The sequence below is a fragment of the Chinchilla lanigera genome, unplaced genomic scaffold (genome assembly GCF_000276665.1).
Source record: "Chinchilla lanigera isolate Chin_1 unplaced genomic scaffold, ChiLan1.0 scaffold00007, whole genome shotgun sequence".
Taxonomy (NCBI): Eukaryota; Metazoa; Chordata; class Mammalia; order Rodentia; family Chinchillidae; genus Chinchilla; species Chinchilla lanigera.
In genome coordinates this window covers 31,260,341-31,277,165 of record NW_004955408.1, presented here as the reverse complement: position 1 = coordinate 31,277,165, position 16,825 = coordinate 31,260,341, and the positions used below count along the sequence as shown (strand labels likewise).

General features: G+C 42.3%; 1 protein-coding gene across 1 annotated transcript in view; it reads left to right on the top strand.

Annotated features, from left to right (window-relative positions):
- Positions 1–16,399, top strand: part of Trpc7 (transient receptor potential cation channel, subfamily C, member 7) — a 148,086-nt gene extending 131,687 nt beyond the window's left edge. Inside the window, exons 10-12 of the mRNA XM_013507541.1 lie at positions 10,135–10,188; positions 13,345–13,420; positions 15,576–16,399. Coding sequence (XP_013362995.1) covers positions 10,135–10,188; positions 13,345–13,420; positions 15,576–15,745 — 300 coding nt within the window. The 3' untranslated portion in view covers positions 15,746–16,399. The remainder of the gene's footprint in view (positions 1–10,134; positions 10,189–13,344; positions 13,421–15,575) is intronic.
- Positions 16,400–16,825: the final 426 nt, after the last annotated feature.

The window sequence follows — 16,825 nt, the reverse complement described above, 5'->3', positions numbered from 1 at the left end:
CTTGCTATTTTTAAGAAATCATTCCTTTCTTGATCAGTAACCACAATCTTTTCTTCTATATCTGATATTCTATTCTCACATTGGCTCATTCTGCTGTGTATACTTTCAGTGGAATTTTTAATCCCTTGGATATTTGTTTGAATCTGTTTCATGGACTCTATTGCTTTCCTATGTTGGGCGTTCATGGTTTCCATCATTTTTGTATTTGTGTATGCTCTAGAGTCACTAAGCATGTCTTTCATTATAGTCACCACCTCTGTAGTTATCTGAGAAGTTATTTCTGGTTTGTTTTTTTTCTAGAGCTTCTTTTATCTGCTTTGTTACTTTTACTGTTACCACTTTAGCAAATTCAGATGGGTGGCTTTTGAATTCTTCCACCTCATTGCCCCCTGGATTTGCCTTTGGTGAGCTGGAAATCTGGGGTTACATCTTGCTTCAGTGTCTTCTTATTTTCTATTTTTTTTAGTTTAATTCCTGGGTTGTTGCTTGTTAACTATTTATGGTGAGTAGCTTTATCATTAGTATTTAGAACACTTAGGAAATGTCTACTTCTCAGGGGTCTCTTCTAGATATAGTTGCCTTTGGGATTTTGAGTCTGTGGCAAGATCCTGCCTCTTCAATTTATTGGGGGTGAGAAGCTGCTGCCTATTTGGTCCAGCCCCTATTTCTTTGGCACTGGCCTTTCCTGTTGTTTATGACCCTTAGGCAACCTCAGTCTTGGTATATCAGGAAGAACAATTGATTATAACAATTATGTCACCTTGACTAAAGCAGTGGAACTAGCAATTACAATAGCTCAATTACAGCCTAGAAAATGACAAACTGAGGTAACTATTAAATTTTCCACCTTTAACCACAAACTATACTTGTGGTTATACAACAAAATCTAAAACAAACCAGAAAATGCTTTATAGTAAATCACCCTCAATATGGTGATTTTATCCTCAAGGGAGAAAATTTCAGTTGGGTTAGGGAAAAAATAGAGAAGTAGGAGAAGAGAAAGAGATTAGAAGCAAGGCTGGAGAACAAAGATTATGCACACTTTGGAAAACTGGTGAAGAAGACAGGAGGGAAAGAGAGAAGGAAGAAATAAAAACAAGAACAGAACAACAAAAACACTAGAAACCATGTTCACACTCATGTGAAAACAATAACAAGCAATGAAAAACAAAGAAAAGGAAAGAAAAAATATCCATATCAAGGTGTGTCTCTGCTGTCACTGCTAGACAACGTGGGCAGACAGTGCAGATCCAAGTTCATTAATTGCAGCAAGCCAGTCATAGCTTTACAGGTGGGGTAGTAGGTAATCCCAGAAAGTCTTCAACTTCAATTCTACTGAAGTTCAGGCTGGTTTCTGGCTGTGAGGATAGAGCCCAACTTGTTCAGCCTGTAAAACTCTGCATTCCTCCTGCTGGCTTGAACTCAGCTTCTTGCCCACTTGACCTGGATCCCTGATCCCCTGCTGATTGAACTTGGTAGCTTCACTCTGACACTGGGAACCATTAGATGAAGCCTGTTCAGAGTTCTGAACTCTGAACTCTGAAGCTGTTCAGAGTTCTGAGCTTGGAGCTCAGTTGGCCCCTCTCCAAGATGGCTACTAGCCAACTGCCCTCTTCTGGGGAACTTCTAAACCCGAATAACTCACCAGCCACTGAAGTCTGCTGTATCCACTGCTGTGTTCTACTTACGTGTTTCTCTGTGGAGGCCTCTAGGATCACCAGTAGTCACTATGCTTCTGGCATGTCCAAGCCAATCCTCCCACCCAGCAAGTCTAGATTCAAGGACAAAGCTTCACATGCCACCTCCTCTTCTTCACAGAAGAAGTCTCTCTATCTTTGCTCTCCCCATAGGCTTCACTTCTCACTTCAGGTCCTTCCTGGGTCCCAGGGACACATTTTCCTCCTTCTTCTCTGCCTTATGTTCCTATATTCTAGCATCTGGACACCAAATCTCAGAGAGACTCTTTCTTTGCTTCTCATCACTCTGCCATTTTCCCCTATATTTATGTCTTTTTGTTAATTTTAAACAGAAAAAAGTAAAAATAACAATAAAACAGTTTCAAAACAGGCTAGTAGGAGAGTAACAATAATTAATACTTTATGTATTGTTATATTCATAGTAGTTGTTCAGAATACAAGACATGGGCATGAAATATTGTCCAAAATACTATTAGCACAAAACATTTTTTTCAGTGAACTAAGAGAAACTAGCTGTATAACTACCTTAAATATCTTTTGTATAGATATATTTTCCCCTTCCTTCCTTTCCTCTTTCTCCCATCAGTTTTTCTTTTCTTTTGAACAGTTGCTTCCCTATGTGCAATATCTATTGTACATTTTGGACCTTATTCTTTCAGTTTCTCACACTGATGAGGCAATACAATGTTTACACATGTGGGTCTGATTTATTTCACTTATGAGAATGAACTCAGGTTGCATCCATTTACCTATAAAAGTCTCAAGTTTATCTTTCTTTACAGCTGAATAGTATTCCATTATATTAAGAAACAGTATCCCTTTTATCCATTCCTCAGATGTTGGGCATTTGAATTGTTTCCAACGTTTAGCTATTACAAATTGTGCTGCTATTAAACATGGGTGCAAATATATCACTATGGTATGATGTTTTTAATTCTTCTGGGAAGATACCCAGAAGGGGAGTAGGTGGGTTGAAGGGACCTCTAATTCTAATTTTTTAAGGAATCTCTGCGCTGATTTCCACAGTGTTTTGCCAGTCTGCACTCCCACCAACAGTGGAGATGGGCTCCTTTTTCCCCCACAGCCCCTCCAGCATTATCAGTTGATTTCTTGATGATAGCCATTCTTCTGGAGATGGAATCTCAGGGTTGTTTTCATTTGTATCTCTCAGATGACCAATGATGTTGAGCATTTTTTCATATATTTGCCATTTGTATCTCTTCATCTGAGAAGTGTGTATTAATCTCAGATGCGCATTTTTGGATTGGGTCTTTGAATTTCAGGGGCCTGATTTTTTTTCAATTCTTTATATGTTCTCCATATAACTCCTTTGTCTGAAGGACAAATGTCTATAATTTTTTCAAACTCTGTGGACCATCTTTTCATTTAGTTGGTGATTTCTTTTGCTGTGTAGAAGCTTTTTAATAAGGTGAGATCTCATTTGTGATTCTTTGTAGTATTTCCCATGCAGTCTCGTTTTTCTTCATGAAGTCTCTGCCTACACCTATGTCTTCAAGAGTTCTACCTGTTCTGTCTTCCAGTAGATTTAGTGTTTCTGTTTTAATATTTAGATATTTGACCCATCTCAATTTTAGTTTAGTGCATCATGAGAGATATGGTTCTAGGTTTAATCTTTGGCAGGTGCAAAGCCAGTTCTTCCAGTAACATTTATTAAAGAGGCTATCTTTCTTCCAGTGAACATATTTGGCTCCATTGTTGAAGATAAGGTGGCTTAGTGTGTCTGAAGTTGTGTCTGCATCTTCTATTCTGTTCTACCGATCATCAGGTCTGGTTTGTTTTGTTTTTGTTTTTGTTTTTTTACCAAAACCATGTTGATTTTATCAGAGTAGCTTTGTAGTATAATTTCAAATTAGGGATTGTGATATGTGGATTATTCGGAATTTTTATATTTTCTTGATTTAGTTTTAGTGATACTATTGTGTCTAGGAATCTGTCCATTTCTTCAGTGTTTTCCATCTTATTAGAATATAGGTTCTCATAGTAGATATTGATGATCTTCTGAATTTCTGTAGGATCTGTTGTGATTTCCCTCTTTTCATTTCTAATTGTGGGAATTTGTGCTTTTTCTTTCCTCTTTTTGGTGAGGTTGGCTAAGGGTTTATCAATGTTATTAATTCTTTCAAAGAACCAACTTTTCAATTCATTGAGTATCAATTGCATTAATTTCTTTTCTTATCTTTATAATTTCCTGCCTCATATGAACTTTGGGTTTGATTTGTTCTTTTTCTAGAAGTTTGAGGTTCAACATTAGGTTGTTTATTTGAGCTCATTCTGTTTTTCTGAAGTGAGTTTATCACTATAAATTTCCCTCTTAGTACTGTTTTTATTGCATCCCATAAGTTTCAGTATGTTGTATCAACATTATTGTTTAATTGTATATACTGTTTAATATCATCTTTAATTTCCTTCATGACCTGTTGATTGTTCAGAAGTGTGTTTTTTAAATTCCATATGTTTGTGTATTTTTGTGATTTCTTTTTTTGTTGATTTCCATTTTTACTGCACTATGGTTAGATATTATGTAAGGAATGGTTTCAACTCCCTACATTTACTTAAACATGTTCTGTGGGCTAACATGTGATCTATTTTGGAGAATATCCCATGCATAGCTGAGAAAAATGTGTATTCTGATGTTTTGGGGTGGAACACTCTGTAGACATCTACCAAGTCCATTTGTTCACAGTGTTCGTTTAATTCTAATATTTCTTTATTGATTTTTGTCTAGATATATTTGTGAGAGTCTGGTATTAAGGTCCCCCACTACAATTGTGTTAGTGCTTATTTGGTTTTTCACATCTGTTAATATTTGTTTTATGCAGTTGGGTGCACCAGTTTTTGGTTTATGTATATGTATGATTGTTATTTTTTCTTCTTGGAGTTTTCTCTTAACAAGTATGTAGTGCCCTTCCTTTTCTCTTTTGATCCGTTTTGGTTTAAAGTTTACATTGTCTACAAATAGAATAATGACCTCTGATTTTCTCTGGGTTTCTGTGGCATGGATAATTGTTTTCCATCTTTTGACCCTTAGCTTATTAATTTGGGGGGGGGCGTTAAATGTGTTTCTTGGATGCAGCATATTGTTGGATCTTAGGTCTTGATATATTCTGCCAGTCTGTTTCTTTTGATTAGTGAGTTGAGACCATTTGCAGTGATGGTTATAACTGATATATATTGGCTTATCTTTTTTATGTTATTTTCTGTTGTTGGCTCTCTGTCTTTCCTCTCTGTTTAATTGCTTGCCCTGGTTGGCAGTTTCTTTATATTGATTTTCATATGTTTGTGGTCTTTATTATCTTTTTCTAATATATCCTTCAGAGCATTTTGTAAAGTTGGTTTGGTGGTCATGAATTTCTTCAGTTATTGTTATGCAAGTATCTTATTTCTCCATTGATTTTGAAAGATAGTTTACTTTTAGGGCTTGCAATACCTCATTCCAGTTCTCCTTGATTTGAGGGTTTGCATTGAGAAGTCTGCTGTGATTCTGCTGCACTTTCCTTCATAGGTGATTTGTTTCTTTTCTCTAGCTGCTTTTAATATTTTGCTCTTGTGTTAAATTTCTGGACTCTTTATTATATGCCTTGGTGTAGATATATTTTGGTCATGGCTATTTGGATTTCTATGTGCTTCATTTGTTTGTATGTCAAATACTTTATCCATATTTGGGAAGTTTTCTGCCATTATTTCTGTAAAGAGATATTTAATGGCTTTTGCTCTGTCTCCAGGTTTCTCATTGACTCCAATCAATCTGAAATTGTTCTTCTTTGCATCATCTTGTAGCTGTTGGATTGATTTTTTTCATGGTCCCTTGCTATTTTTAAGATTATCTTTTCCTGATCACTAGTCACATTCTAGTCTTCTAGGTCTGATATTCTATCCTCACCTTCATTCAATCTGTTGTGGATACTTTCAGTGAAGTTTTTAATCCCCTGGATTTCTATCTGGATCTGTTTCATTGATGATACTTCTTGTCTATGCTGTTCATGGTTTCCATCATCTTCCTAAATTCTATTTTTTGTCTCTCCTTTAATGTCTTTCATTTTGATTATCATTTCTTCTTCCACCTTAAATATTATTTTTTCTATGGCTTCTTCCTTTTTTCACAGTTGTTACTGTCATTTCAGAGAGCTCCAGAGGTTGGCTTCTGATTTCCTCTATCTCTTTGTGCTCTAGACTTGTCCTGGGTGGGCTAGGCATTTGGGTTTGCATTTTACTTCTTCCTCTTTTTGTTTTCTATTTTTTTATTTTGTTTCCTTTTCTGTGTTGATGCTTTTGGATTTCCTGTGTTAGATAGTTTTATTCCTGGTGTCTAGGTTTTCCTAGGAGATGGCTGTTTCTCAGGTTGTCTTTTAAATATAAGTGGTTCTTGGTCTTTATGTCTATCCCAAGAACCTACCTTCTGAATAAATTAAGAATGTGGAGTTGCTATCAATTTGACTTAAGGCCCATTCCTTCGGTACTGGACTATGGTGATGGTTATGACCCCTTGTAATTGCAGTGTGGTCATACAGTAGAGAAAAGCTGATTATAACAGATATGGCATCCTGGTTAAAGTTGTACAGTTAGCAATAACAATAGACTGAAGCACAGTTTGGCTACTGACAGACTGTATTAACTATTAGCATGATTTCTTCAACAATAGAAGCAAGCTCTATAGTTATATAACATAATCCAACTTATACCAAGAATTTGTATGCAGTGTTTTTCCACTTAGTAGAGTGATTTTATCCAGTTGTGGAGGGATTTAAGAGGGGTAGGGGGAAGGACAGAGAGATGGATGAAGTTAAACATAGTAGTAGCAAGTTTGGTGGGCATAGGATGATCATCCAAGTTTTGGGTAATTGTAGGATAGGGGGAGAGATTGGAAGAGAAAGTATAGGTTTTGGTTCACTTCACTGAAGTGAACCAGAAAGAGAAATGTTTCCTCACATGAAAGTCTCATAAAATCAAGTGAAATAGTTGAGAAAAGACAGGAAGAGGATGAGTAGAATAATACAAAGAGAAAGTTTAGTGATCTAAATTGTGAATGAGAGAGAAAAGAAGGTAGAAAAGAGAAATAAAATTAAAAAGAGAGGAAAGAAAAACAGGAAACAAAAATAACCACACACAGAGAAAAGAACAACAAACATAAAGAAAATAAAAACAATGCAGAACATAACACAGAGAAAAAGACAAAAAGAAAAAGGAAAACAAACAAACAAAAAAACACACTAACCCAGCTGACTGCCAAGAGGAAAAACCATCAGGAAGAAAAAAATAAAAATAGTGAGATTCCTCTAGTGTCTATAGTTCTGTGGTAGGCCCAAGTCTGATCCCAGAATGTGTACTCTAGCCAAGATTGCAGATAGATTTGTGCTGGGTTGAGGTCTGATCTTTGTCTCTGGATTTGGGGGATGGGATTAGTTTTCTGGGGCTGGAGTTGTTCCCAGCCATTTAAAAAGCAAAAAGAAAAGGGGAAAAAAGAGGGAAAAGTAAAGAAAAGAAAGAGGGGGTGGCCCTACCTGCCCACTTCTATTTCTCCTGTCTTGGTCCCCAAACACAGAGCTAGTTCACCTAGCTTACCACCTGATGGCTAATATTGTTACCATTGCTCCAGACTTGTCTGTGTCACCAGTCCCACCTGTCCATTGTATGTGCTCTAACCGGGGTCCTACTGTGTCACTGGCACACCTGCTGGTCTCCAGTTCCTGAGTGCCATCAATGGTGGGAGCAGGACCCTCCTGCCAATCACCACAGCATCGTGTCAATTTGTATTTATGTCTCAATGAGAGTAAACAGAATACCAGTGAGGAAGATGTAACAGTCATTCTGGTACATAGAATGGTGGTTTCAACTGGGGCCTCCGTAGGGCAGTAGAGAAAGGCAGATTCCATATATGTTCTTGGCATATTACCAGTGAGACCTGGTGCTGGGGTTATTCTTGGGGGATGGAGAAGAAGCACTCAGCATAACTCCCAGATATGTGTGGTAAGCAACCAAATGTATGTTGGGGTCTTTACTAAAGACCTATCTTTAGACTGCCAGCCCACCACATCTGTCATTAGAAAAATTACAAAAAGGCCTTCTTTGCTGGAGATCCATGCATTGCCTTTAGTAATGAATGCCAAGTTTCAGTATGAGTTTGAACCAGCACATGAGTCAGTGATAAGTGGTAACTACAATTTATTGATTATAAAAGTACAGGCCATTCTTTTCCAGCCTTCTATTTCTCTACCATCAGCAGTTTTATCCACATGGACCCTTTCTTATCAGATATAAATTTGAAGCTGTCCTGACTGCTCCTTTGGGTCGAGGTGACTGTCCCCTAGTGCCAGCTTCCCATGGGGAGCAATTACAGACTTAGCATCTTCCAGACACAGGTCTCTAATTGAATCTCTCCATACATATTTCAGAAGCTAGCTGTGCAGTGAGGAGAATGTAATTGTACAATTAAGAAATGGCTCATCCCCCAAAGCACTTATAGTTTTATCAGATGACATGGGCTAAAAATTGGCAACAGAAAAATGTATTTAATCGTGCACAAAATTGGGACTGCCCAGTTTGATCTGCTTTGAGTTATTTTACAGGCCAAATCTTTTGATCAGCAGAAGGATTTCTATTTCTCAGCTTCTCAGAGAAAGATGACATGTCACAGAAAAGATAGAAAACTCTAATGGGTTAGGGCCATATCTCTCCTGGTTTTGAGCAGAATTGGCTCCTGAGATAAAGAGAGACTGATTATGTGTGAATGTCCTGTACCCAGAATGAATCTTTTTCTGAACAAGACTGTTTTCAAAATCAGCCTCAGAGCAATCTTGTTTGTCTTCCATCATTGCCAATTGAATCCTTCCTCTTTAAATCTCCCTGAGAATGTCCTGCTGTGATTACAGAGATTGGTTGGTTTGCAGCTTCAAGCTGTTGATGACCTTGGAAAGCTCTGCTCACCTTGTATTTTGTGAATCCAAGGAGAAAATCCCCAGGATACTGATTCAAATAGTTGTCACAGAAAAGAATGAAAACCTGGTTAGCAGGCATCAGAGGGACAGTGGGGCTAAGAGCTAGGGCACCCTGCATTTATTTGCACAAGCACCCTTTGTTTCAACCTGCTACGCTGAGTCTGGGCATCTTCCTGAGCCATCACTATCTGCTCACTATAGGAGGAAACCTGATAAAGACCCTAAAGGTCAGTTGGAAACAGGCAAGACACTAACTGGGTATAGTCTTGTCACATTCTCTTCACCCCATTTACCAGTTGAGGGACCTGAGGCTCTGTGTCTTGGTTCACACAGCTTGTTGAACTGTGATGTGTCTGACTCTTTCACCACACCATGTTGCCCAGGTACTTGCCTGTCATCCATCTTCATTCTTCCTCAGAACCTGCCTTGCCTGGGTTCATGATCACTCAGGTAGATCTGTCAGAGCCCTCCAAGCCTAAGGCAGCCACGATGAGCAGGAGGCACTCGTGTCCCTTGGCTATCACCAGCTGCAGCAGCAGAAACTGAGGGACGGATACATGCAGGAATCTGGCAATGTGCATCTGTTTCCTGGGCCCACTTGGGGGCCTTCCACATTGCTTTCATCCCATAATAGTTCCCAGATGTGCAAAGTACATGAGGGCCCAGTTTGCTCTTCCTTCTTCTCCAGGCTGTCCCCAGAACTGCCGTCTCAGTGAGTACGTGAGCCTCACTGCCTTGGTTCCAAAGAAATCCTCTAGCACTCCCAAGAATACCCAATAGTCTTTCAGACACATTCAGTTAGTAAACTTGCTTCCTTTCTGTCCCTTCCATTGCTCTTTGTGAAGGAGGATGTTTTCAGCATTTATTTTATGCCTGCCCATCCTTCCATTTTGTGGCACCCTCTGTTGTGCAGGAAGCCAGCATGGCAGACTCGGGAGCTCTCTGCTTTCTCTTGCCCAGGCTCCAGGAGTCTCAGTTGTTACTTTCCACAAAAACTAACTTCTTGCTTTTGTGATGTCTCTTTCCAATCTGGGCCCTATGGACAGGAGACCAAACAATGGAATAAAATCATAATATTGGTGAGATGGCCAAAATGTGCCTCTTCTCAAACTTACCTTGTGACCTTGTGTCAAACTGGGGAGAGGAGTAAGTTATAGACCCCACGTACGTATTCTCTGAGAGGTACACTTCTTCATTGACAAAAAAGCCTCCTCTCAAATAAACCACAGAATCCAGACAAAGTCTATCATTCAAATGAACCACAATCTTTATGATGCTGCCTTTTCCCCCAAACTCAGTGGGGAGTCCTCACTTTTTCCCTTGTAGATGTTGTTAGCTGCAGAGATCAAAGTTAGAACAGAAAACTTGCCAGTGCTTATGTCTTCTATTCTGGTGTCTCCAAGAGCCCCTATCTAACAAATGACTTGTCCTAGGATTCATTTTTCCACTCTCTTCCAAACGTTGCTCAATTTCTTTCTTCCTAGGTGGCAACAATTCTTCCATCTGGATTCTACTTCGTTGACCATCTTCAACACACAGTATGTGTTCTCTTCCTTGTTTGTGTCCTTAGCCATACGGCTGCACAGGGAGCCTCATCCTTCCTGTGGAAGGTATTCTGTCTTCCCTTCCACTAGCACCAGCGGGAGGATGCCTAGCCCCTTGGAGTCTGCACAGGGAAAAGTGTGTTCCTTCCTCCCTGGATGTAGGTCTCTGTGAGGCAGCAATTTCTACCCATTGTACACTTCATTTGCACCCACTTGAGTCTCCTTTGCCAAGATAATATTCCTAAATAGACTCATCCCCAGTGCCTGCTAAGGATGGGGGAAGAGGCAGGACAGTTGTCAATAGGGTCATATTAACTTATTCAAAGTTCATCTTCATAACTTGAAAGTACTCTGAAAAAGCCAAAGGATACCCCAAACTTATCACAGCAGAACACACTTTCCCTCCCGTAGTGAAGGACGGAAATTTTTTTATATCCACAGGCATCTGGTAACAGATAGCCTCCATGGTAGCCAGGTTAAGTAGAACTTTTGGGATTTTCCAACCATTTTGCACTTCCTAGTGGTAAGACTAGCATCTTGCTCTTGCCGATTCCAAGTGGTCTAACTGGGGGATGCTGGGTTCCTATGAGGACATAGTGTCTCTAAGGACAGCAAGTGATCACAGTGTTCCCCATGAAGGAACCTGCCACTGGCAGTAACTTGCGGTTGAGAAGAAAGGTCAAACATTCCTGCACATCTGCTCTGCTCATGGATGTGTCTACCTGGAGCCTCTATAAGTCTAATGCACACTGAGGACTTAAAAACAAACCTTTGCTTTTCTACCCTTTGGATCCCAGGTCTGCAAGAAAACCCACTCAGCTCAGGCGTGCCAGTACCCAAGAATGGGCCAGAAGCAGTCTTGGTAATGCCCTGCGTGACCCACTTTCCAAAGAGTAACCACTGCATGAAGTCGCCCACCCCCGAAACTAAGTGAGGCATCCTCTTGCATAAAATGTCTTGGTATTTAGAAGTAGCCCAAACCCTGCCTGACAAGTGAGAGCCAGTTGATGAGGAATGAATCTCATTCCTTCAACCAGCTTGATTTTAATTTTTTTCTGAAGTTCAGAAAGCACTGATTTCCTTTCCATTTTGGCCTACATCTACCACTTTCCATCTATGTGACCTTGGAGAAGTCACCTCGCTCTTTGAGGCTTCATGGGTGTCCTCATCTACTGTAAACGGAGATAGCAGCGATCTTTTCATTGAGTTTCTGGGAAGATTCAGGGAGATCCCTTTTGTGAGTGAGCCTAACACAACCCTGTGTAGAGGAAGCACTGAATGTGTGTGTTTCTCTCTGTTTTATCCAGTCTCCCTTCCTCCTCAGGGCTACTTTGCACTGAAGGAGGCTGTGAGCAGGATGCCATATATTCACAATGAAAGGAGCTTGCAGGGCATATTTTGTAATAATGGTAAACATAGCCCATAGGATATTTTGAAATCATCATTTTAATCATACTTCCCTGAAACAGCACACTCTGAACAGGAAGGACTGTGACTGAATGCCGCTGTACCTGTGAAAGGCTCTGACTCAATGCCACTCCACTTGCAGGCTCTGGCTAATTGGTTACCATCATAAACAGTAAGGCTCTTAATTAATAGATGGATCCAGAAACTTAATTTTGAGGTTTGTCTTGAAAAGGCAGCAAACCTGAAGCCCCTGTCACTTGTATCAGCCTGAAATTTTGCAGTAGAAGAATATTTCTGAACTTATTCAATGAAAACGCTAGATACTCACCTATCCGCAGGTTTTTTCCATGTGATCTAGATGAGGACAATGGTTTTGTTCTCTTTTTCCCAGTGAAGTGGAAGCATCATCACTGGGTCCAATGGAAAGGTACATTCTTATAACTTAGATCATCTTCTACCCTGACTGGAGGAATGTCCCTGAGAAGTCCAGCTCTGCAGTTTAACCACTGATATGATTAAGATGCAGGTGTCTGAAGCAGAGCAGCAAGAAGACCACAGCAGATGGGCAGGCTGGCCTGAGTGAGCTAACTCAGGAGCGTACACAAGAAGCCTAGGAATCTCAGTCTGGAGTCATTTCATTGGCAAGGTCTTCACTATTAAAAGAATGGCGAAAGCCATCACTTGGTGATTGAAATGAATTGAGTCTTACAGCTCTTTGCACCCAATTCTATTCCCTTTAACTTACAGGAAGCTTTTCTAGAGCCTGTGTAGTCAGACAGAAGTCAGCAACCTGCAGGGAAAGAGTTCAGATGAGGTTTCTTCCATGTAGAAAAGGCTTTATCTGTCCTCCTGCCTAGGTGTGAGCAGGGGAGCATGTCACCAAAGGGAAGGACCAAGGAGCAAGGAAATCCATGCTGTCCACCACTAGTAAGAGTTAGAAGTCTCAGACTCCAGAATATTTTTAAATCCTGAAATGACTAGCTGGCAAAATCCAAAGTTCACCTCCCGCAGACTTTCTTACACTTGCCTCTATTCTTGGCGTCTCTTAAGTGTTTATGCATGCCTCCTTTGCTTAAAGAACACAAAACCTGCATAATAAGTGAAACCCGAGAGCAAACCTCTCTCATACAGCATGACTGGCCACACAGGGTCAGGCTGTGGGATTCTGTGGGAAGTAGTCTCTCCACAAAACCTAGAGAGGCCTGGCTATAACTGCTGCTGATGCTGGCTAGAATCTTCCAAGGTGCAATGGCCCTGTCCTCCAAGTCTGGCTCTGACTTCTGTACAAAGTGAGTCTCCTCTTATTAATGGCACACTTCTCACCGTCACCTGCCAAGGATGCAGTTCCACCTGGGCTGCCTGCTAAGATGCCCTAGGATTTTCTGCTTGAAATAGAACTGATGTCCAGAAAAGAGGATGTGACTAGTCAGGGCAGAATTGGTCCAGGACCCTTCAGCAGTGCTGTACAATCAAGATGACTCCCCCCATGGCTTAGCCTCCTGCCACTGATCAGTATTCCGGTCTTATATCCCAGGGCCAGGTGGACACTGGATCCTGCAAGACAGGGAGTTAAACAAAGGGACTGGCCAGGCTCCTCCACTAAGCAGGGCTCCCCTCCAGAGTGAGGGACCAGGTGTGGGAGTCCCATTGACCCTTGAGTTGCCTGTGGGGAGAAGGCCCTGTGCTACACCATGGAGGTGGTGGATCAGGCATGTCTGAGCCCTTCTTTACTTCTCATTTCAGAAAATCATGAAACGGCTCATAAAAAGATACGTGCTGAAGGCCCAAGTGGACAGAGAAAATGATGAAGTCAATGAAGGTAAGTGATTGCATCTCCGCAAACACGGGCTCTAAAACATCAAGCTCTGTAGACCAGAAGCCTGGGACGGCTCTCCCAGTGCAGAAACCATGGTGTGGCTGGGGTGCTGGGCTCCTGTCGGGAGGCTCTTGCGGAAGATCAGCTTCCTCACTTGTTCGCCATGGTCAGTACACATTTCTATGAAGAGGAAGGACCCAGGATTCCATTTCCTTGCCAGTGTAGCACTGGTTGCCCTGAGCCCAAAGCCAGGGGACACTCCCCAGTACTTGTGTGTACGTGGGTCCATCTGTCAGCCGGCCCAGAGCCTGCATTGTGTCACGCTGCACCTCTCCTGCCTGGCACCTTCATCCCATGTCTCTGACCCACTCTTGTGCTTCCCTCTTCAGTTTTAAGAACTGATGTGATTAGACTGTTTCTGCCCGAATAATCCAGCAACCCTAACTCCATCTGCAGCCTTATTTCCTGTTTGCCATGAGCATACCATGTTCTCAGGTAAAACACCAGAGGTGAGGGTGAAGACATCAGGGATGAGGGAGACACTACTATACCTCCTACGGTGATGGCTGCCTTGTGTCACCCTCAGGTCCCTTGAGTTCAGGATGGCCCAGAGTTCCGGTGACCACTTCATTCCGTGGGTGCACAGAGGGAGCAGTCTGCATACCGTTTTCAGAGTCTACCATTGGCTGAGTGCCAGTCACCCCCATCTTGTCTCAGTGTCAGGGTCTCAGTCTTTCACAATGAGCAGTGTTGCTCTAAGTATCCCCTCCTCAGTACTAGTTGTTAAAACTGCAGATCCCAGACCCACCCAGACCTGATGAATCAGCATATCCAGGACGGGGCCTGAGGGTCTACATTTTGGGTTCTAGCACCAGGTGACTCATACACATGAAGTTTTCCAGCTGTGTCATTTTCACTCTTGGAGTTATTTTCCAGTCTATTTTAAGCAAGTACTCCTAAGTCAAAAGCAAATCACCTTATACCGGTTCATTCATCTTTATGACACACCTAGGATAAATATCTAGTACCTAGAAACAGCCCCACCCATAACTGCAGACCTTAAGTCTCTCCTTTGCTTGAGCCATGGGGGCTACCAGGTCACCGAGGGACCACCTAGGTTTCAGGCTGAACCTCAATGGTGACCAAACTGACTCTTGAGCCAACACTGCCTTGGGGTTGGGTAGCAGCCCTTGAAAACCCCCATACACTTGTAGATCTAAAATGGAGAACTGCCAGGTGTCCAGCCAGCCAGCCTCAAGCTGTGCATAACTGTGACTGACCTGAATGCAGTTGATACAGAAGGTGAGGATACCCGGCTGTCATACAACTTCAACAACACCATGAAACAGGACAGCGAAGCACTTGATCAAAATAAATAGGGGGTGTATGCATTTTACAAAATGGATCAAACCATGCCTTTGAGATCTCTGCATTTTATTTATATAAAGCATACCTGGAAATAGATATGAATAAATAGTATTTCCACAAGCCATATGGTCCTCCTGAGTCAAGTCCTGTATCTCTGGAACCAGAAAAGAACCTTTTGATTCTGGTTAATAAAAGGATTCTTGTAGCCTAGATTCACTGGACGTGTGGCTCACTATGGAAATAAAAAAGTGAAAGTCCCCCTGGGGGTCCCTGGTTATGAGAGGCTGTGGCATCAGGTGGCACTGAGGTTTGTATCAGGGAGGCTGTGCTGCTTCCTAGGCTAAGTAGACTGGCCTAGGCAGCTAGCTGGCCAGTTTCCTGAAAGCATCCACTGTGCCGCACCATTCTCCTGGGCACTTGGAGTTGCTCTCCTCTTCAAATACAACAGAAAACATTAAATGTCATGAAAATAAATGTTCCAGTTAATGAGGTTACTGCTGAGTCTTCAGATCTGCCCTTAATGGTTCCCAGACCAACATTCTATCATAACATAAATTAGGTACCAGACACAACTCACAGCCCAGATCTCCATAGCTGCTTCTAAGTGTGAAGGGAGAGGCATCCAGGAATAGTGAAAGAGGGTATTGAATGGATGCATTCTTTGGTGGTAGAAAGCTGGGGTGGTATCCACCACCTCAATTGTACCCCTGTGGACTAGATTCAGTGCGCAGAAAATGAGCCCCTTCCTTCTCCTCAGTCATACTCAGCAAACTCTTATCTGTCCTTGCAGGGGAGCTGAAGGAGATCAAGCAAGATATCTCCAGTCTGCGCTATGAGCTTCTCGAAGAGAAGTCCCAAGCTACAGGCGAGCTGGCAGACCTGATCCAACAGCTCAGTGAGAAATTTGGAAAGAACTTAAACAAAGACCACCTGAGGGTGAATAAGGGCAAAGACATTTAAGCAGCCCGGTGGGCATCTGTGACTTCTACCAGCATTCCAAGGCCAAGCTGGATGCCCTGGCCCTCACCACTGCCTGGTGGGGAGGGGTCCCAGCCCACTCCTCTAGGACACAAGGGGACCTACTGGCTCGGTCTCGAGCACATCACGGACTCTGCAGCCCAAGAGCCTGCCTGGAACCAGAACTGTTGTGAAACTAAGTGGTGGGTAAGAGGAGGGAGGAAGTGACACGTGCGACACCTTCAGGCCCACCTCAGTGAAATACGCCCCTGTAGCCACAGCAGGCAAAGGCCACCTTGGATGCACATGTATGTCCTCCACTACACACGGGACCGCAGCTTTGGCTGCATCCTGGGAAGCTGAACCTCCTCGTCCCACCAACCCTTTCTCACTCTCCCCACCCATTCCCATATCCAACCAGAACCAGGAGGTGACCTGTGATCTATTCTTAAGTGCCAGATGAGAACACAGATAGCCTAATAGCAAAATAGCTCTATTTGTTTATAAAAAATTCAAAAACTCTAAATCAAAAATTGTACTGTAGGTAGCACTGTTTAGAGAACAAGAAAATCCAAATGATGTATTTTTACCTTTATTAAGATTATCTTGTATTTACTATTTTTACCTACGGAAAGAAATAAAATTACCTCATAAGAACCTGGAGGATCTCTATGGATGTGCTACTGGAGGTATCCTGCACCCTGTCTGGAGGTGGACTTGCGAACCCTTGGGCCAGGGATTCCTTGGGAGGAAGGGGACCAACCACCAGAGACTCACAGCCAAGACCCAGAAAGTTGGGGGCTCCAGCTGCCACTGCCAAGCCCCTCTTCCTATCCTCAGATCTAGTGACCCCAGCCTTATCAAGGTCGGGTAGTAGGCCGAGGAAGTGGTGAGGAAGATGGAAAGCTTTCTCCCAGCCCAGCTTTGGTACTTTTCTCTAGTGTGTAGGAAGGAGAGGAGGGGTGCGAGGGACTAGCCCCAAAACTCTGGTCTGGAGGAGCCGGCATGTGAGTGGGAAGAACAGCCACCAGAGGGCGCCCAGTCCCACACAATGCCCATCCTGAGCAGGCCACCAAAGATGTC